The sequence below is a fragment of the Aphelocoma coerulescens genome, chromosome 11, assembly GCF_041296385.1.
Source record: "Aphelocoma coerulescens isolate FSJ_1873_10779 chromosome 11, UR_Acoe_1.0, whole genome shotgun sequence".
Taxonomy (NCBI): Eukaryota; Metazoa; Chordata; class Aves; order Passeriformes; family Corvidae; genus Aphelocoma; species Aphelocoma coerulescens.
In genome coordinates, this window is record NC_091025.1 from 8,291,081 (window position 1) to 8,314,069 (window position 22,989).

A 22,989-nucleotide genomic window follows, 5' to 3' on the forward strand; every position below is an offset into this window, starting at 1 on the left:
AGCTATCACGTGATCCAAAAACTCATGTTATATTTTGTAGTGGAGGTGGGAGCTGTTTCCAAGCAACAGGGCTAAAACCTTGGGCTGCCCAAGGTCACAGAGGATATCTCTGCTGAGGAGCACACTTCGGCACTTCTGCAGCTGCTGCCCTGAACTCCACGGAGAGCATACAAAGCCTCCTGGGGGATCCCCTCATATGTTAAACATGGGCCAGCTGGTTCCTCTGCAGCTGTAGAACAAACCTAAGCATAACTCTGCCATGGGCTGACAGCCCCACCTATTCTGCAGCAAGGATGAAGGCAGCAACAGCACTGCTTGGGTCTCCATGGCAGAGATGTTTTCCTCCAGCTTGCTGGCTTTCCCCTCTCCACTATTCTAACCCCACAGTGATGCACAAACATTGCTGCCAGGCTGGTCCCACACTGCCATCAAGCATTGCTGTGGACTCGCCTCTTCAGGCTGCTCACAGTATCAATTTGATCATTACAACTCCATGAGGGGCAGGGACCCAATTCTTGCTACCTCCTTCCCCTCTCCCTGTCCTTCAAAGGAAAGAGACATTGCTATCAGTCAGCTAAGAGCAATGTTTTCATCAGCAGATGTTCCCCTTGAGCATCTTGTCATCACGGTTTGTCCTCTTAAATCTTTCTGAACTTAAAAGATGCTTGCTGAAAGCTGGTGGTCAAGAGCTCACACAGCAAAATCGAGCCCAGCGTGGCCACTTTGTCAAGTAGTTTGATTGTACATGGAAAAAGGTATGAAAGCCCTGCACAGGGCATAAACAAGCTGACTGTACATAATGGACATTGTTAGGTGTCTGAATAGGTCACTGACTCAAAGGAAAGTTCAGCTCCACAATGCAGGTCTTGAGCTCTGAATACAAGTAGAAAGCATCCCTGTGCACTCACACCCCATGCATTCAGCGCAGCTGGATCTTTTTGTATTTCTCACTGTCCGTTTCCTCCTGAATTTCCCTAGTTTCCTTCCATTCGTATTATGAGCCTTTGTTCTTTCTCTGCCCTCTTCCTCCTTCTATTTTGAAGTGTACAGATGGAGTCTAAGGGTAGGGAAGCAAGCAGAGTCACAGCATACTAGAAAAACAACTTTCGCAGCTTAGTAAAAATAGGATAAACCAACTCTAGCACTGTATGGAAGCAGTGACCCCTGTTGCAAGAGACAGAACCCTGCCAAACTGCAGCTACAAAAATTTTGTTTGTTAAGAAGTTAAAAATAGGGTCGTTCCTAGAATTAATTTCATCCTAGCATTTGTTAGTTGTTCAACCCTTGCACATGAGGCTTTGCACCAGGACACTCATCATCCATCATGGTGGATGGACATGTAGTGATAGGACAAGGGGAAATGGCTCTAAACTGAAAGAAAGGAGGTTTAGATTAGTCTCTAAGAAGAAATCTCTCACTGTAAGGGTGGAAAGGCATTGGCACAGCTTGCCTTGAGAAATTGTGGATGTCCTATCTCTGAAAGTGTCCAAGGCCAGGTTGGATGGGGCGTGGAGGAACCTGGGCTAGTGGAAGAAGAGGGGTGGCAGGGGGGTGGAATGAGATGATCCTTTTAAGATCCCTTCCAACTCAAACCATTCTAGGATTCTAAGAATGTTCTTCTTCCCATCAACAGGTCTTGAAGCATGACAAGCATTTGTGCAGTACAGTTCAACTTTGAATATGGCTTAATTGAGACATCCTGAGCAACAAATCTGGGTGTTCCTACAGTCTCCCAGCACAGGAGGAAGGTATTTGCACAGTGACAGCCTGGGTTTGGGTCTGACACGAACGAGCCTCTCCTCTGGACTCAGACAAGTCACAGATTGCCCACTAACAAGATTAATTCAGTGAGAGGCACCTGCTGTGAAGAACAAACCCAGAAGTGGGGTCACTGATGTACAGCTGAGAGGAACGAGCTGAGAAAGGTTCTCACCTCTAAGGACAGAGCCAGGAAAGTGCTGAAAATACCTACAGAAGTTGTCTAGTTGTTACCAGTATCACTTTGTTCCAGGTTTCACAATTAGGAGTGCCCCCCATTGAAGACACCCTGTGATCTCAGGGGCTGTTCTGGGACCAGGATATGTCCTGCCCCAACAGAGCAATGCAGACAAGCTTCATATGTTTTCTACAAGTTTTCTACAGCCTTTCCTTCCAAATATTTTTCAAAGACAACCTGCATGCATTAAAACCATCATCAGGACTTCTGCAGCACTTGAGACTAGCAGAGCTGTCAGCTCTTTCAGGGATAATAATCACCTGTCAAAAATGCAGATCAGACTGGAGAAGAAATAAGGGTTAAAAGGAAAAGCATCAATAAGTACCTTGAGCTGGAGTCAAGGCAATCAAGAGACTGAATGCAGCTGCTTTGGTAAGTATCTTTTAATTCAACATTCTAGTGCATTCAACATTCTAGTTCCTCCTCTAGTGCAGGAGCCTTAGGGTGACTCCACAGTAGTTTTGTGCCTGTGGCTTTAAATTTGCTAATAAATAGTCTATGCACTCATGCACACGATGGATGTGGGGGAGGGAGAAAAGAGAAAGATTTCAGATTACAACAAAACCAGCATTTGTCACTTGCTTTAGTTGGTGTGAGAGGCAGATTCCAGGCTCTTGGACTAAGGAAGAATATTTTCTGTTCCATTCCTGATGTGCTTGGCTGCCTTGTGTCAAAACCTGTTTTAAATCCATTAATGAAATTAGGTTGAGTCTACATAACTTCTTAATACCCCAGTGGAAAAAGGGCACTTGGGGCATATTTCCAAGAACAACAGGCATCCAAAATTCCCACCACTGTCACATGAAGCACCGCTCTCTGGCCAGCTCCCTCCTCAAACTCCACTTTCTCCCTGGAACATCACCCCAAGTTGTTACTGGTTGCTTTATGGAGAACACAAGAACTTGATGAGATTTGCTTTTCTCTTTGTAGTGGCACCTCAGTACCGGCTCCTCCAGCATTGCTGCCATGTTGGCATTCAGCTTCATACGCAGTAGTGAGATCACACACACAGACACAGATCAGACACATGGGTCAGGTTTTGACACCCATCTGCTCTGAGGTCACGAGTGGGGATCAGGTTTTGACACCCATCTGCTCTGAGGTCACGAGTGGATCTGCTCCAGCTAGTAAGGATAATGGGAATGACAAGGAAGTCTTTTTACTCCTGTGCTGCCCTGTGCCTGCTCTAAAGAGACCCACCCAGCACCACAACCATGCCCCCTCTCCTCAAGAGAGGATAAGCTGAAAGCCTTCAAGGACAGGAGCCACTGTTGGTAGAGATATGGTCTGTGCCTAGGAGAGAGCTTTTCTCCAGAGATCTGGAGAAGAGATGCCAAATGCTTCTTACAGAAAAATGAGAATTATTCCAGCATATGAAAAGAAAGTCCTCTTTTCCAGAGTGTTAAGGCACTAGTGGATTACATTTTTAAAAAAACTAAGTTAAAGGACACAGCAATAGTTAATAAAATGGGCAGCAGTATTTTTTGGCAGAAGTAATTTAAGGCTAACCTCCTGTTCCATGAACAGTGGCAGCCTAAATGGGAAGGATCGCTGAGTCAGCTTTTGCTTTGGACTTTACAATGTGCTCTATGTTTTCCAGCAGGCTCTAATCTACTAGGGAAAGCTGAAGTGGGGGGAAGAGGGCAAACATAAGAGCTTTGAAGAAATGTGGAAAGAAATATATGGAATTCAAGTCTCTGTTTAATTAAAAAGCTGAAGAAAATGGTATCATTATGTCTCTGAATGAGCTCTGACTGCAAAGACCACAGGCACCAGCAGCTGCATGTATGTGACTCCAGAGATGCTGCGCTGGTACACGAACTATTTATTCTTGCAACTCTATGCAACAGCACATGATAATCCTAATAACCTAATATTAGGTTATCCTAATAGTAACCTTAACACACATACACACAGAACAGCTTTTAAAACAGGAGATACTGCAAGTGAGCCGTTGTCCAAAGGGCCTGGTTTATCCAGGACTTTGCCTCTACCACTGCCCTAGAGCACACACCTAAGTGAAGAAAGTATAAAATGGTCCTTCCTTAGTCCATGTTTCCTGCCTTGAGAAAACAAGCTCTTTTTGGAAAGATTAAGTTCTTTAACTAAGAATGAAGTTCCTTCATTTAAATCTATCCATGTCTTCCATGACACTGGCTCCAGCACTCAGCTGTTCCAGGGCTATTTCAGCATGTGATGCTGGCAGTCAGGCCTAGTTTCAGCTAAGTGCACTGAAATAGCTCAGCAAAAAGATCCAACGACCATGGATGTGAGAGAAATAGGGGAACACAACAGCCAGTGGCCAGATCATCTGGCTGACGCGGCAGGAGCCTGAGCCTGAAAGAAGTGTCATGCAAAGGACCACACTGTTAACAGTATCTTTTGCAAGTAGCCATGAAAAGCTTTTATATTTAAATAAAGGACTTGGCAGAGAAAAATCACTTCCTCTCATTTACTCTCTCCACATTGAGTGAAACTTCAGTTGAATTAAGAGACTGGGTTGCTATTACCCTCCCTGTCCCCTGTAACCTCTCAGCAGTGTTTGCTTTTTTCATGAAGATAGTTATCCTAAATTTTTATAACCTTGCGTTTCCTTTACCAACTAACCATGCTGAGGTGCTCAAACTCTACAGGGCAGAGTGTACACAACTGCCATGCACACTAACTCACGACAATGTGCTCCCAGGATGCTCCCTGATGCATCAGGTGCTGAGATCCCTCTGGCACAGTACAAAAGGGGAGTCCCCTCCTGCACAGCCCTACCTTGCCCAGAGGAGTCCCAGTTGTGCTGGGATGCTCTCTGCTACCCCTCATCAATAGCTATCCCTTTATTTTGAAGGTTTATTGTAGCAAGAGCTACATTCTATATTGGAACAGCCTGCAAAAATTAAATAAGGAGTTACTACTAGTTATGTTGTAGACAATACTTACTACAACCAGTTAATGTGAAAGCCAGAAAATATCCTACAGCCAGCTCCCCACCTTCACAGCAGCAGGGGAGGGAGCAGGGCTGCAGTGCCCAAAGTGTCAGACCTCTGCTCACTGCTGTGCAGCCAGGCCGGGAGCCTCAACAGGCACTGCCCAGCAAATCCCACTCAGAGAGAGCTGATTAGACCACGCACAGGAAAGCACAAAGCCAGCTCAGATCTGAAAGCAGCACAGATCACCCTGCACAAAGCTACGCTTTGCTAGCAAGCCCTGTGAGAACTGGCAGGTACACTCTGTGTGGAGCCAGCTCAGGAGTCCCCAGGCCTCTTACAATTTATTCACAAGCTGTGGTGGGGAGGAGGCAACTGCACACGCCAGAACCCCAGCGTGTCTGTGTATTAGCTCCACACATGGCTCAAAGTCCTAAACGGAGTGAAGGGATGAAAACAACACTTAAAGTTATTTTTAAAAGTTTCTCAGCCCTCAGCATGCCTTCTGGATGAGTGTTCCACTTGATTAGCTGATGAAGAACCACACAGCAGAAGTACTTGATACTCTCTGAACTGAGGCTCTAGAGATGATGACAACCTACCACATCCACCTCAGCAAGCCTTGAGCATTTCCCAGGAACAGGGTCTTCACCTCTTCCTCCACAGCAATCAATCCATAGGCACCTATGTTTCTGGGCAGCTGCTTTCTTTTTAGTTACATCACAAATCAAAGTAAATAAAAAAACTGTCAGGGACCTCTTCCAAAGATTCAGCCTGAATCTCTCCCATTTTCAACCCCATAGCCTGTGGGCCCAAGCAGACCCCATCCGTTATTTCTCCATCTGAAGCATATTATCACTTTGCAAAGCTCTTTCTTTTATTTTGCACACCACTGAATTCCCCACGGCATTCAGCATAATCTCTGAGCTAATGCTTCAAGGCTCCCAGATTGTCACAGCAACAGCCCCGTTATATTGGTATCAATATTTAAAACCAGGAGGCCTCTTCCTCCCACACAATCTGCATTTCCAGGTTTATCACAAACAGTAAAAAATTCATGCATGTACGTTTGGCTCAAGGTGCACATAAGAAAGCAGATTCACTCATGCATCAGCCAGACAGCTGACATCCATCCTGACATTTATCTCCATGGATGAGGAAAGATGAATCACTCACAGCTATACAGCTCAGGAGCTTGCCCTTGGTCAAACCAGTAAATGACATAAATCAGCCACTGTGCATCCTCAAATTCAGAGACAGGCACCTAGAGAGACCTGGAGAGCAAGAGAGGCAGCAGCAATCTCTTCCACATGAAACAGGCATAAACACAACCAAATCCTAGTGACACCTAAATAAAACGCACAAAAGCAGAGCTCAAGAAATTTGCTGTATTCTGGGAAGTTCTGGCATATTTGTAACTGTTTCAAATTATTTGTTCAACAATTAGTTGCCACTGTTAATTAAGCTCAAAGAAAGGGAGGATTATTCAATTTTTGAGGTCTTATACTCAAAATTAGATACAATTCTTTACCAGAGAGGCCAGACAAAGGCCACTGCTTTGGCACAGGGGTGGCTGGGGAGAAGTGTGCCATGCAGGAGCTGAGGCAGATGAACTCCTGAGCATTTCTGGCCTTCAGCTCTAGGCAGTAGACTAAGGAGCTAGTTTGCAGGCCTGCCATGTTAGGTATGCCCCGGTTCAGAGAGGGTTTTGGAGTTTTTGTCCTTTTTCTGGTCTTATTGGAAACCTTTTTTTCATGCACAATCAGACTTTTCACCTAAAAGCAGCAGTATTTAGCCCGGCAGTCACAAAGGCAACATGGGAAGCAGGTGCTACAAGAAAGGCAATCCAGAAGCTCAGGGCCAGCCTCAGATCTGGGAAACTGCATCCGTCCGTCTTCCCAGATAACCTCAGGCACACCAGCCTGTGGTTGCCTTCACTTCTCCCTTTAACAGCCAGGATGAATGAAGACAATAACCACAGCACAGTGATGAGGACCAGGCAAAGGGCATTTCCAGGGGGTACGTTAACAGGACAGTTGATATTAAACATTTTCACCCATTCTAAATCACCAGGTTTTGGTACCTTCAGCACACATCACAAGCCCACTGGTTCTGACTCAAATTGCCTAGAAAATGGTGCTAAAACCTAGAGTCCCTCCTGCAAAGCACCGCTCCTGACAAAGAAAGAATACTGAAGGTTTGCATTTTCTCATTGTTACTCAAAAAAAAATAGCAGCAGCAAGAGGCCAGGGTGGGCTCATAAAGGTGCTGTGTTCCAACACAGCTGTACGTGCTGCCCAAAGCTGCTTCAGGCTGAGATGTTTGTGATGGTTTAGTCTGCCAGTGTGGACAAAACTGGATGGCACTCAAAGCCTTCCTTTTATTTCAAGAACAGATCTGACTCCAAATAATCTAGTGTGACACCTGCCACTGAGTCACATGCTTGTTAAAGACTACTTCAGTAGCTAAGGACAAAGCAGCACAAATACCTGCTGACCTGGCACAACATGAGCAGGGCAGGAGGTGGAGCAGGAAGGTATCAAAGCTGACCAGAGGATCCCTGTGCCATGCAGAGACAGGAAAGCACTTCTTGTAACAGCAATGCTACTTAATTCCCATCCAGCCTGCCTAGTGCTAAAGAAAGGAGGCAGTAGGAAACTTTTTTTCCAGGAGACATTTGTTTGTAACAAAGGAAGTAGAAGACAGACAGTTCTGTAGTGTCCCTCTGCAGATATGACCAACAACCTCTCACTAATATTCACCAATAAACTTTTATTTCCAAAGGGTTTGAGAAAAGTCAGGATGAAAAACCCCCCCCCATTTGTTTGAGGGCAGGTATTCTATCCCCATAAACATCCAAACCTTGCCCTGCAATCACAACTCTGACCAGGGGAAAGTTGCTAAGCACCCTGACTGTCCCACAGGACCTGTAAAGCTGCCACTATACTACTCCTTCAAAAGATTCTTAAGCATCCTTGTTAAACACAACAGCCATGAAGCCAAGAAGTGAGGATGCAGACAGCTATCCTGTACAGTCTTCAAAGTCAGCCCAAAGCACATGACCTGTTTTGTGCTCATCTGTTTGCAGAGGCCATGTAATTCTTGAGAAGTGCTTTTATTTCTAAAATAAATGCTACACACTCTTCTTTGACTTGGGGAAGTAGAAGAAAGTCCCTCCCAATGCAAATAGCCAAACAGTGCTGGCGAGGCTCAAAAATGCACGCGTGTGAGTGGGAAAGGAAACGGAGAGCCTTTCCAGCTTTGCAAAGGGTTATTGCAAACAGCAGGGAGGGAGAAGGGATTTCACACATTAGGAAAAACACCACGATGGTGCTTGTCCTTAAATCAGACGCTACACAGAAGGCCCTGGGTTGCACTGGCTGTTTAGCACTTCTCTAATAACAAACATTAGAAAGAACCCCTTGTCACAGGGAGCACATTGCAGCACTGTGCTGGCTGCAGCACAGGTCAGTGTGCAGAGTGCTGTACAAACCACTGCTTGAACCACCTTCATATTTTTCTGGCCTAAACAACTTTGCTATGCATCATCCAGAACCTACAGCAAAGCCAAGGACATCCCTGCATTCCAGTCTCCAGAGAGTCAGAGATATCTCATATACCAGCTGCTTCCTCAGCCTCCCTGCAATGGGAAATCTGCAGGTCACAGATGAAGAGGCAGACGTGCTGCATCCCAGTCACAGTATAAGCAAACGACCATGCTGGAAAATGACTCTTTCAGTGTTCTCCCAAGAAAGTTTAATAATCTCATCTTTCACACGCTTACACCTCTGCTGGGTTTTTGCTGAGCTTCCCTGCGCAAGCCGTACTGGCAGGGACACAGCTCCAGAGGAGTCAGGAAGGTTATCCTGCCTCTAGCAGAGGGGAGGGGGTGGGAGGAGATGAAGCCCAAGCCGGCTGAATTCCCACAGGCTTTGCATTATGAAAGCCATGAGCAGCAATCAGCCAGCTTTCACGGGTTCTCTTTAACCCCCTCCTTGCTGCTAAACAAGCATCTGAACTGACCTCTGAACAGCAAACACATACTGGTGACACACAGAATACACATACTCAACCTCAAGGCAAAGCAGGCAAGCATCTAAAAAACAGACATTTGCTTTCTTTCAGTATTTTCCAAGAGGTGCAAGTTTCCTCTTACTTGCATTCATGGGTGCTACATCCAGACCTGCTGCTCTCAAGCCTGCAGCTTAAGGGGAAAAAAAAAAAGTGTTACAATCCAACCCTGCACATGCCCAGGACTTGTTACTCCAAGAAATGCCATCATTGTTCTCCAGCCAGGCAGTTGGGTGATGAACAGGCGTCACTATTGTCCACTGGCTGCCTGGAGGCTTTTAGTAACAGCACTGGTATGAGCTCTTGAAAGGGTATTAAGGCTTTTGCACAAGGTCAGATCAGACTCATATATATCCTCTATTATTTGCTGATAATCGTAGAATCCCAGAATGGTTTGGGTTGGAAGGGATCTTAAAAGGATCATCTCATTCCACCACCCTGCCATGGGCAGGGACACCTTCCACTAGACCAGGTTGCTCCAAGCCCCATCGAACCTGGCCATGAACACTCCCAGGGCTGGGGCAGCCACAACTTCCCTGGGCAGCTGGTGCCAAGGCCTCACCACTCTCATGGGCAAGATTCAATAGTAGATGCTATGAGAAGAGATGCCACAAAATATATCTTCCCCTGGGATTCCCAGAAAAAAGGAGTGGTCTCCAACAGAAATGTCAAATAAATCTGTTCCCTCCCCTCCCTGCCTCAGCGGGTACAAGAGCATGTCACACATGTCCTTGCACACCCTGAGGGACATCTGCTGCCAACACAACACTGGTTATCTGCCTCTGCAGTGGGTCCCTCTGTACAGCAACTGCCTCAAGGACCATTCGCGCTCTGAAAAGCACAACGGCGAGGGCTCCGGGGCAAAGACAACTGGGCTGTAACCCAACACATTAGTAAGGCTTTGAAACTCCTTGGATAGGGAAACAAAGTACTCCATGGCTTGGCAGACTGGATTAGAGCACCCTGGAGAGCTTGAGACAGACTGGAGCATGTTTAAGGTGCCCTTTCAGCTCAGACTGTGTACCAGTTCACTTGAGGCTCAGCGTATCTGCAGGAATATGAGCAGTGCAAAAAATGGGGGGCTCTGCCACCCGCACACCAGGACAGCAACAGCTGAAGTGAATCCCAGACATCCTAACCATCCTCATGGCAGAGGAAATCCCCATGGGCCAGGCAGACACTTGCTCAGCCTCTCCTGGTCTTTTTCTGGAATCAAACAAAAGAGCAGTGGCAGAGACTGGTGCCAGCTGAGGAGGTTGCAGCTCTGAAGACAGACCAAGCACCCTTCAAGAGTTCAGAGTCACACCAACACCTCCTTTCAGGCAGGAAGGGAGAAAGCTGGCATTTTAGTTGGTAACCAACCCTAATTGCTTGACTTCACATCTTGATATCAATCCAGCCAGCCTGAGCATGCTCATTTTCTACTCACAGTCCTGCACAAGGCTGACAACACAGCACACAGATCAAAGTTCTGGCTAACAAATGTGCTGGAAAATACTGGTGTGCTGATTTTCCATGAATGAGGCCACTAGTATGAGATTTTCCATGAATGAAGCCACTACTGTGTGAAAAGCCTGGGGCAATAGGACTGCCTGAGAGCAGGGAGCATCACTCTACTCTGACTGCCACTCCAGCCTTACTTACTTGGTTCATATTTCATGAAGAATGATTCAGCTGAACTTGCTCCTTGACATGAGAAAAAGGGAGGAACACAAGTGTGGGAAAGCAAAAGGATGTAACACAAGCATCTGGTATGGGGGAGACACTCAAGGGACATGGTACAGCTCAGTTAATATGCAAGGAAGCACTATAAAAGCAAAATAAAACAGAATTGGAAACAAATCTTCTTGGTAGACACACCCCCAAGGCTGGGAACAGCTGGGAACAGGAGCTCTTAGCATCCACCTTCAATCCTAGGCTTTATCCATAAAGCAAGGCTGCCCTTCTCACCTCTCACTCCAACCAGAGCAAGTCCAACATGGGAAGATCCAAGGGCTTCCCTTCACAACTTTGCAAGGGGTATGGAATAAAAATACAGCTGGCTTCATTCCCCATTAGCAGTTAATTTCCTCAATCATTTTCACAGAGGGAGAAAGAGAAATGCTCACGATCCAAGAGATGAAAGCATATGAAAATAAGCCTCATAAAACCTGTACTGCCCTAAGGGAAAACTGCCCCACAACTTTCATTGGGGAATTATCAAAGGCCTCAGACTAGTGGGGGGTTGTTTTTATTTTATAAGACAGATGCTTTAGAGAAGTAAGTCCTCAAATAGCTGAGATTCCATTCTGCTGAACCTCCAACAAGACTAGAAAAAGAAACAGCTGATCCCACTTAGTCCAGCCCAGGGATCCAGCTTAGCCACATCAAGACAGAGGACTGGAGTAAGGCACAGAGTTGTATAGGCACTGCTAAACTTCTTTCCAATAAGATGCCATTGCCCCAAAGAAAGGCAACCACACACGTGGTAGCACGGCCACAGGAAAGCACAGCACAGAGCTAAAGAATCTCATTCATTTCTGTTGCACAACAGAGGCTGGGGTAGGAGGCATTGACTCATTTGGCCTGAGAAAAAGAAAGAACTGCTCCTGAGAGACTAGTTTAAAACAAGGATGTTTAGTGCATGTTTTGCTTTGAGTCTGGGAGACTGAGTATGAAACTTCCCACACTCAGAGCTCTGTTTCTTATCAAAATATGTTTAACATAAGCTCAAAAGAAAGAACTTTTCAGAAAAGGGGCAAAGTCCCAAAATGGCAGAGCTCACCCACCCATAGCTAAAGCTCAGAGGTGACTGCAGCCCTGGATAAGCCTGTCTGCAGGAAGCAGTCAGGTCCCTAGCACAGGATCCAATGGCAGTGTGGCCATGGCTCACAGCTCAGACAGCCAGACTCACTTGGCTCCTCAGCCGGGCTGTGCAACCCCTGCGGGTGCCCTCGCTGCTGCCAATGTGCACTGGCCAAGATGGACACCCTCAGTGCTGTGCTCTCATTTCATGTGGCACTAACTTCAAGAGGGAAGGCAGATGCTCAGAGGATGAGGTGTTTCACATGATTTACAACTGTGCAGCAATCACCATCTTATGTACTATGGCTGATGAAAACACTTCAACACTGAACAGATCACTTCCCAAAAACAAACTTCCCCTTCCTGACACATACAAACACCTTTCCACACTCATCCCTACAGAGGAATTAATTTCAGTTCCACTAGCAGATAAAACCAAGATATTCCAAAAACTCACCTAACCTTGTTACCACATTGACTCAAGGAGTGGATACATGTAAAACAGTAGACAGGCACTAACAATGAATAATTAAAGATAATAACAACATGGGATCTAAGACCCGAAGAGAAATTATTCCCTTGGAACAGCTATTGCCACATTTAATCTTTCACAACCAAACCATATGAATAGGAAACAAGTAAAACTAGCTCTAGGGCACAGAGTATTATTGCCCCTAGCTGGTTCATCATGTTCACAGAAAAGTATGTCGTGTGCTACTACACCCAGACGTTTGGCTGTGGTGCAAGGGGCTGGATCTCTCTGTCTGGGAGAACAGCACTCTCTGGAGCACAGTAAGGGAAGAGCAAGAGAAAGATGGGAAGCTTTGAATTCACCAGGAAGAGCAGAACTATTCAAGGGCTTAAGTGACTACTGAAAAAAACCCCACCTCCAGCTCCCCCAAAGGTCTTGATTACCTGCTTTATTGGCATTCTAACTCATCCTGTACAAGAATAATGTCCAAGAGTTTTAGCTAAATAATTGTTTGCAGTTGATGCTGAGCTGAAGACTGTAAATTCCTGCTTTCTGAGGAATAAAAGCCCATGGGTTTGCTATGAAATGAAATTGCTCCCTGGAGGCATGCATGTACTGCAGCACTTGCTCTGGATCATCTGAAGATTCCAGAAACGGAGAGCCTGTGCCTGTCTCACCAGTGTCCACATATGATCTCAAGTAACTAGTTTTGGTCATGATAGCAAAGTGATCCAGCCAACTCATGCAGAAAGAGCATCTTTTGCAAGAAAAAGCTTTGGATACAAAGTAGTTCCTAGGAGGGGCCAGGCTGGAGTGGTAGGTTGGCTTAGAAATTACAGTAACATGTCACCATGTTACATGTTACCATGTTACAGCAAACAGGCACCAGGTTCTCCCACCATGCTTTTCACACCATTTAATAGTCAGTCCATGTGAACTGCTCTACTGCTCCCACTGCTCTGGGAGGAAGGCATCCATCATGAACAGGCTAGAGTTTATCTGGCTTTCTTTGTTCAGGGCAAGTATGTGTCTCAGGGTCAGAACTTTCCTGCAGTGCTTTTTCCTGCTGGGTCTTGTACTGAGGTCCAAACCCTTGCAGTCCCAACGCAGCCCGGGGGTCGGCAAGCACAGCACCTCCTGAACTCTGTGAGAGCAGTGCCTGCTTGCTTCAAAGGCAAACTGTACCCCTGTGTTTATACCAGCCTACAAGGCATGAAAAGGCCTAGGAGGTCACACATCCACCACTGTAATTTCAGGCAGGATCAAACAGAAAAGCAACAGCTGGGCTGAGTGAGCAAGTCCACATTTAATTACAAATGGTTTCGGTAATAAGCAAAAGCAAGAACAAAGCCAGTGAAAAACCTCTCTTTTTCTTCCTGGCTCCTGTTCAGGCTGTGTAGAAACAGATGCCTAGAGGAGAATCTCAAATAAGATCCACCAACTAAATTTTTTCCATTGTCAGGACCGCTACAGCAGCACTGCTCCCCGTGCAATGCCGCCGTGCTTTGACAAGCACCAAGGACCGACGGGCAGATCGCAGCTGCTCCCACTGCAGGGCTGGGTCAGTGCAGGGCTTTCCCAGCCTGGAGCTCAACCCCGTGTCGTGTCTCACAAGTACAAGCACAGCACAGAACCATTTTGCAGTAAGCTGCTTGGAGGATTTCATTTGCTTTAACATCCTCTGAATATGAAATGCTTGGTTGTACAATGGGATTACTAGTGCAGAGATGATGGGCCCTGCTCACAGGTCCTGCCTGGCCTGGCGACAGGGCAAAAAAAATCTCTTGGAGTACCAGAATGACCACTGATCCCTCCATCAGGTCATGCATTTCATTTACAGCCAGGAGCTCCTCTTTCCCCAAAAGGTCCTGAAGCAGTGATTAAAGATAAGAAATGAACCCTAAAACACACAGACAAGAAGGCTTAGCTGGGTGGGTGGAGGGCATTTTTTGGATGCTGGGAGCCTTCCACCCATCTATTGGGGCAGTAAGTGAGAAGGGATCAGTGGGACCCTCACCATATCTGATACCTCTGACAGCATCAGCAAGAGCCTAACAGAACCCAAGAGCACAACAGAAACAACTGGAACAGAGTATCACAACCCCAAACCACTCCAACAAACCGATATCCTCTGCTGACAGAACACTGCCTAGCTGTGTGTCACAGGGGGACACGATGGGAATGATGTGAAGGCTGGGAAACCATCACATCCCTGGGAACCAAGGGCTTATGACCTTTCTAGCAAAGCCTGCTGAGAGAACTGGGTGGGTTGTTTTGTACTCCTGGCTTTAATTACAGCCAAGTGTTTAAGTTATTCTCCTCCAACCACCCCCATGTCCCTCACAAGCACAAATCTAGCTTTTTATAGCACATCCGGTATGGATGTTAAACACATTCAGGAAATGCACTTTCAGCCCCAAACATCCCCTCCCCTGGACCAGTTAGTTTGCAAGGGTTTGTAACATGGAGACGTGGAGCCGGATGTTTGGTTTTGTGCCCATTGCTTTTCTGGATTACTTCTGTCTGTTTAGAGAAGGGAAATTAAATAAATGCAGGGTAGGCTGGCTGCATTCAGAAATAATACATGCTGCTTGCAAGGTGAAGAAAGAAAAGCCAGATGGAGAGGCCGCTCTTAGTTGCTCAAATTCCCTGCACAGAGGGCAAGGCTTTTTTTTTTTTTAAGAGCTGACAAAGCTCCTGGGGGCTGACAATGGCTCACAGCACAGTGGGTGTCCATAGGCACAGCTAGGATCCCAAAATCACATTTTTCACTGCCTTGTGGCAATAGACTGGAGCTCTCCCATAATGCATAAGGGAAAAATGTACCCTCTCCCCAAAAACTTCTATTTTAAGTAGACAAAAGGTACCTGCAAAGAACTGTCAGGCTATGCCAGGCTCTGTCAGTCCCCAAGCACTGCTCTGGCATGCCCCCAAGGCTTGTGGCTTTTTGCTCCAGAGCAGCAGGGTCTGGACAGCTTGGCTCAAGTCTAAAATCTGATCTTTGTAATTTGCTTAACATAAGGGGCTTGCCTCTGGCTTTAAGGAATACCACAAGCCTGCTAGTAATTTTCTCACCTGAAAATGCCCTGGCTGGCTTCCCAGCTGGAAGTATCTTCCTAAGCCCAAAGGCAAGCATGTTTTCTGGCAGTCTCAGGGATCACTCTTGGATACTAGTCCAAGACTCCCTGGAGCACTCTCAGATCAGAGGGCCCATGCTGGCCAGATTGCCCCAGAGAACCTCCTACTAAAGCCTCAAAAGAACTGGGCTGTTCCACACATCTACCCAAACACCACTGCTGTTCCTCTGCCATAGGATCCCCATGCAAAGCCAGGATGCACTGCAGGAGGTTGTGAAAAGGAAGGCATTTGGGGCTGTGCTGGATTGGGGTTTGGTGCTCTCAAGAAAGGCAAGACATACAAGCCTTTTCCCCACCCTTCTCCACAGCCAGGTCACCTCATGTCCTGGGCAAGCAACTGTCAGTAGGACATCACACATCAGCAAGCTGAACGATGACCTAATTAAGCTGCTTCCAAAATAATCACACTGAAGGAAAGTTAAAGAAGTCCTTGAACTCATTATTTCTTATATTAATTTTTAGTCCATATTTTTCCGTATTTGATGTGAATTCTTCAGTATCTGCAACATTAACTCAAACTGGGCTCTGGCTATTACTCCTGAGCAATCCAAGCTCCAGAAAAGGCAACCATGCCCCTTGGTAATGCCCAGGCTGCACAGGCCCACTGGCCACCCAGCTCCTCCCCTGGGCCTGATCTCTGCAGAACTGGAAGGTGAATAGCCCCTGGAGCCTTCCCAGTGGGCTGCCAAACCTGCCTGCACTCAGAGCAGCAGGGCAACTGCTGGGGAAACTGGCAGGCAGGTTTGAAGACATGGGACCACCAGCAGTGTGCACGGTGAGGAGCTGCCCCAGCTTCAGCTGCCACTCGAACAAACTCTGGCCACCAAAACTGTACAAAGAATGCCAGCCCAACCCAAGGCAAGTTTTTCAGCACAAAACCCTGCACACACAACACTTAGGTTACTTAATTAATGAGCTCTGCAGGGACAAGCCCTTGTGCAGGGTGAACAAGAGCATGAAGACTATGCTCATCTATGCCTTCATTCAGCTCAGAGAACAGCAGCTGTCAAGGGTCATGCACACACACACATACTGTGCTTTCACCACCCTGAGCTAAGCACAAGCTATGCAACACTTAGCTGGAAAAATGAGTGACAATCCAGCTGCAGCAACTGAATAACAGCATCTCTGGGAAAGGCAGCCTTAACTCACACTGGAGAATTGCTCTAAGCAGATGGGAAGGACAATGTATTTATTTGATGGGTATTGTTTCTGTGTGATCAAATCATACGCAGCTTATGTCTTTCAAATATAAATGCAAACAACTGACTTAAATAAAAATCATCACTGGAACACAGAAGCATCTCCTCTATTCCTAAGAAGCTGGTGATCTCCCAAGCTCATCAAGAACCAGAGTGGCATGTCAGATGCACAGGGGACCCGACCTCCTTGTATCTTTTGACAAGCATTATGATAATCTCAGAATTAGGTGTTAGAGCTTGAACAGGAAGTGACAAATCCACATCAAAATGATATTAGAGAACATCAAAGAGGCAAAACCATCTCTCATTTAAATGCTCACCCAAAGGCTCTAAGAAGGCACAGCCCAGCCTGACATGGCTTTTTACAGCCCTGAGAAGCACCTGTCAAAGGAATGTAGGCAATCTTAGGCATGTTCCTTGGCTACCTGCAGTTTCATCAGGCTGCTCAAGACATTCAAATCACTATTTCCTTACTAGGAGGAATGATTTATGAGGATTAAGAAATTTGAGCCTGAACCTATGAAGTGAGTCACTGGAACTCACGAGTTCCTTCCCTCCAGCCCAAATCATCACACCTTCCAGGCCTAGTCTTGCTCCCACTGAAACCTTGCAGAAAACAAACACCCATTAAATACTTCAGAGCCTGTACTATTGGCTCGAGTGCCATCTTTCTCACTAAGGGCCCATACCCGGGCATGGAAATCCCACACTCACCCCGAGACTGTCGGCAAGGAAGTTGGAGCTGCTGACTGCAGTTTCTCTTGCTGCTTCAGAAAAGATTTCGCTTCTTTTGAGTTTGAGTCCACTTCTTTAGTCACTCTGTTGGAGGAAAAGAGATAAACCAGAGGGTATGAAAGAGCTGTACTCAACAGTAAAATCAAAGATCCATCAAGGAAACACAGAGAACAGGTATAAGAGTCCCCACATCCCCCACACAGAGATCACCAGTTGCAAGCTGAAGAACAGACATCTTGTTAAGATTTCATTCCAGTGACAAACCCTCTATATTCATGGCAGGAAAAAGGAAAAGAGTAGCTGATTAGAGCTGGGGGAGGAGGGGATTTTTTTCCTTCCAACAAACTGGAATGCTTATTCATTCAAATAGGCCTGTCTCACTAGCAGCTACTAAATGCTCTCCTCAGGTCACTGTGGGCAATTCCAGGCTCTTAATTGGGCTCTGGATTTTCTCATTTGTTGGTCAGTGAGGCAGCTCTTCTGCCACCCACGTCTTGCAGCCCACGGCACACAGGCTTGGCAACATCTGCAACCCAAACCAGAGCATGGAAACCAGCTCTGGGAATGGGGAACAGGAGAGAAAGCTCTGACAAGGCAGAATGCAGAAGTTTACTCTCATTTTCTAGTTAATTTTTGTTTGAGGCCCCGAGGGTGCAAAATATTAAACTTCAAAAAATTATAAATCAATATGGCATCTACAGCAGGGAATGAATTATAAACATGAGGAAGAATCTCTAGAAAACCACTCAATAATTAATTGTTAGAAAACCCCAGCTACTTTAGCCCTCTCATTTACCATGACCTGCCTCCAGCAACACACTTTTCACGCTCTCAGTAGCTCTTAATGAGGTTGCCCTGATTTGCCAAGCTAACAATTTTGCTCCCATGGAGCACAAGCCTGTGAGCCTCTCCAGGGCCCTGCAGCTCTTTGGGCACAGAGCCTGACCCACAGCTCAGTCAGCACAGAAGAAACAATCCTCCATTTCACCCTCCTGCAGCCTGGGCCTCTGGTTACATCTGCTCCAGCAAGGGTGTGCAGGTTCATCCCTGGTCTAGAGCATATGCTGATGAGAGGCTGAAAGCCTGGCTGGTCATGGGATCTTCTCCAGCTACAAGTCAGGCTAATCACTGCTTGCTTCCTACCCACCAACCTGACCCCACAACTTCCATGTAAGAACTGGCTAATAGTCATGGAGAAACCCCAGAAGCTGCAGCCCCAAACGGGTTCTGCTGGGCTGGCATCACAAAAGTGACACGGAGTTATCTGTTAACCCTGGAGGCACTGATGTCCTGAAATCTCATTTGCACACAACTAGTGCATCCATGTCTCCATCCTGACACTGAATCAACATCTGAAACTTCCTTCCTCCTTCTCCACAGACTGCAAGTGCAGTGGAAAAGGCACAAGAATAAATGCCTGTGCTGTACAACCGCTCAGCCTTGTTCTGCCAGCGCAGGAGGAGATTAACCCCATTTCCCCCCTGCATTGTCACATGCCTTTCAAACCATGGCAGTCATGCGGATAGAGACAAATCCCACACTATGAATATTTAGAAGTGTTTGCTGATCAGACTGGTAAGGGAAGGGGTGGGAAAAAGGGAAAAGCAGTTTAGGGAGAAAAAAAAGCCTTGCTACAGCATCATCACAATTTAGAACACCCCAAACACACCATCCAGCCACAGCCCTTGGCAACAGTGGTCACATCATGCAGCAGTCATACACCAAAGGTTACCCGACATAATCCATGGATTTCATTTGACAGGATAAACTTGGTGTCTTCATGCAGTAATAAAACAGAATTCCCCTCAGCCATGAGGCTGAGTTCAGATCAATGCAATCACACAGTCTCGTTTCAAATGCAGCATCTGAACAGCCAGCTCTGACCCATGCCAAGCTGAGAAGCAGGATCCTCTCTTGTGCACTCTGAAGTGCACTCCTGGCAGGGTCCCTCTCCTCTTGTCACCCCCTGCATTGCTGTGCCATTAGAGTGCACCCCTGGCATGCAAGGGAGCACATGGGCCACAGAGAGAAACATTAGGCAACCTGGAGTGTGCAGGAACCCAAGAAGTGTAGCATAGTAACCACGTGCCCTGGAAAAAAACCCCCAACTCTCCACTGGTCTCATTACAGCCATGGGACCTGCTCCTGGATTGGATCCCAGCTGTTGAACCCTGCACGTTTCTGGGCCTTGAAGAGTGTAGGACCAAGAGGAGGCAGGGGCTGGGAAAGGAGGCAGAGGTCACTGAAAGCATGCCTTCCCACAGGCTCTGCTAAGAGACGATGGCCCAGCTCAGCTCCCACAAAACTACAGAATCTGGCAGATAAGTAGCTTACAGGATCCGGACACACAATGGCGAGCAAGTCTTCACAGCCAGTGAAAGAGCTGGGATCACAGCACTGGGTCTTTGGCCTGAACCTCCTGAGTATCTTCAGCCTTCTCCAACACAGGGATAAAACTGACTGATGTCTCCCCTACCAGCTGAGGAAAAGAAAGGCGCAAGGCTAAAATGATAAATTTGGGATCTTCACTCCGACAGAGACAGCACACTCTTGGTTGGACCAGCACTACAAGCCACAGCTCTTGGAACAGGCAGATGCTCAATCCCAGAAAGGGCGAGAAAGCAGAAATGTCTGCCTGCTGAGGACCCTTATCATGAAGCACAGGGAGAGTCTGGCACAGGCCTTCAATGACAGACACTTCAGCTATCCAGGGGTACAAGACAGGTTGCTACCAAGGGCTTAGTTATGCTTTGATTCTCCCACCCTCTTCCACCTCAGGGTACCAGTAACAATGGCTGGGCACAAAATACAACACTTAGTTCCATTTTCTTTGCTCTCTTTGGCCTGCCAGCAGCTGCTCTAACAGATATTTTTGGAGTTGTCCGCTGCAGAAATTCAGCTGCAAAGCTGCATGCAACCTGTTCCACCAGGACTGCCCAGCTGGGGACAGAGGAATGCGACAGAAATGTAATTAAAAGTGACCTTTCAAGGCAATTCCATCACAAGACCCACTTACTGCCTCAAACTGAAACAAAAGCTGCTCTGAGGCAGGCTGCTGCTAGGCTGATGCCAGCAGCAACTCCTGCACCACTCCAACAGGAGTGACGGAAGAGTATTAAAGAGCTTTACAAGGTATTAATTCAGGTTATGCACATTTCAACCTTTCCCAGATCTCAGGCCAGGAAGGAAAAAGAAATCCTCTGGTCTGCATTATTATGGGAGACAATAACTCTCTCCATGTAGAAACCAAAACAATTCTTGTTCTTCATGGGGAGAAATGGGAGTCATTAATCCAGTCGGAAGAAATCACAGTCATTACTAAGGAAAATTACAAGACCTCTCACTTTTAAATACTTGATAAATAACTATTTGCATGACTGTTTACTGGGATGCTATTCAGACATTGTAATCCAGGAATAAACATGAAAATAAGTATATTGTCAGCAATAAAACAAGTAGCTAGTGTCTCGCCCACTTGCAGCCCCTGTAATTCACACACAAAACTGCTCACTCTCATCACTTTAACACAGAGATTTCATTACACTGCTATGCTATTAAATTGCATTATAAGACTTACAAAACACAGAACAGTTATTAATTTTTTGGACCATGCCGGAGCCTGGTAGCACAGATGATGCTACTGTACAACGTGTTGTGCAACTGTAAAATAGAAATGTCTTCCATATTTAGAAGTTATTATAAGGAAAACACACTGGAAACTGGGTCACTAAGTGCCTCAAGTACTTACAGATGTCCTTCTTAAGACCCTTCATCTCTGAACCAAGCTGAAAGTGGTACCCAAGCATTTAGGCATAGCCATACCCACCCAGCCTGCTGGTTTGGTGCCCAGTGGTGGGTATGTTAGTTCCAACTTCCACTGAAGAACTTATCACCCTTCCTTTTACAGTTATCAACTGAAATGCTGCAACCTACATGCATGGAAAAGGCCCCAGTTATGTACACTGGGCACAAACCACATGAAGACAACACCTGCTGTCAAGGCTGCCCCAGAAGGGGTTCCACAGAGTGCTTATAGTACTGAAATGTAGCAGATTAATTTAAGAACAAGTGCTTGATCTGCTTTCCAGCAGTGCCTTTAGCCACATAAACTGCTACAAGGAAGGAGGAATACATGCTGGAATGAGCATTATGCTGACAGCTCCAGCTAATCTGCAGAAGGGGATTAAACCCAAATTTTCATGCTTCAATTCAGTGGCAGAGTGAGTCTAATACACCAGTCTGCTGCACCCTTACACCAGGTGTAGAGTTACCAGGGTGAAGAGGAGGTTCTCAATCCACCACACCGTGGCACAACACAACACCCAGAGCCCAGGACTTGCCCCAGTGTGGTGCTCAGATGCCTCCACTACAGCACAGCTGAATCCAGTCCTGCTGGCCAGAAACAGAATTTGCATAAGGGATGCCAAGGCTGCAGTGTGTTAGCAAAGTGCCCAGCTCAGCAGCAAGCAGCAAGGTGCCCTGCAAGCCCTTGGAGAAGTGCATCAGCAGAGCTTCATCTCTGAACAAAAGGGAAACGGAGGCAGGATAAGGACAAGCTGCGAAAGACAAACAGGCATATCAAGAAGACTTGCAGGCTAATATCTGTAGTCTGCTGTGTAATAGCAACCTTATGCATCCCAAGTGCCAAAATCCCTCCAATTTACCCCCAGGTGGCTCAACACAGCTACATTCTCCTAACCAAAACACCTGGTGCACATCCGGCTGAGAAAGAACATGTTGGTATTTGGGTATAAGGGGACTTAGAGCAGAGAAGACAGTTAAAATCTTTACTCACAGCAGCACAGTTACTCTCTCCACTGATCTTCCTGCTGAGAAAAGGAAAACAAGAGTAGAAGCTGTGGAAAATGCCAGCTCTTTACCACTTGTACTCAGGACACACTCCTCACTTGGGAAACCTGCCCCAGTTTAGACCTGACACAGTTATAAAACTTTCCACACTATCTTAATGTTGTTAGCTCTGGGGAATCACAGACCAAGGGGGACAAAAACGAGGCTAATTACCCTATTTCAATATTCCCCATCTGTGTTTAGTCCCAATAAATAGTCCTCCAGCCTTCTGGAATGATCACTTGAGAAAGTAATACTCATCTACAGGGGTTTGTTAAAAAAACTAATCCCTTTTGAGCCAAAGAATATTTTTTCTGAATATTTTTGGTGGACTTTTGTGCTCCAGCTGCAATGTCCCATGTGCCTTCCACAGACAGATGCACTGCATGACGGCCAGATCCTCCAGCCTGCAAGGCCCTGAAAATGCTGGAAAGCACAGGTTCAGCACATTCCAGGAGGGAATTAAGTCCTCACACAAGTGAACCTCCAGGCCACATCTGCCTGCACACTGCACATGCATGTATTTTATGCTGAATTACCTGGTGTAGAGAGCTAAAATTAGTACACACCCATCGCTTTTCTAATTTCCAAGTAAAACATTAGTTTTCCCCCTTTCAGAAAAAAAACAGAATTCCTCTTCAAACCAGGTGGGAGAAGCTGTTTCCTGGGAAACTGAGCCTATTCCCTGAAGCAACACAGACAAGACCAAGCTGGAATAACTGATAATTTTGTAGGCTGACTAGACAGGCAGGAGAAGCTGGCTGGTTTCTAAAAAGAATCAAATGTGATGAGAGCTCTCCTGGAGTCAGGCAAGGGCCAAGCTGCC

The 22,989-nt window shown here is 46.5% G+C and overlaps 1 protein-coding gene across 1 annotated transcript in view; it reads right to left on the reverse strand.

Moving 5' to 3' along the window:
• CFDP1 (craniofacial development protein 1) overlaps positions 1 to 22,989 on the reverse strand; it is a 62,398-nt gene that overhangs the window by 27,504 nt on the left and 11,905 nt on the right. Inside the window, exon 5 of the mRNA XM_069026462.1 lies at positions 17,295 to 17,399. Coding sequence (XP_068882563.1) covers positions 17,295 to 17,399 — 105 coding nt within the window. The remainder of the gene's footprint in view (positions 1 to 17,294; positions 17,400 to 22,989) is intronic.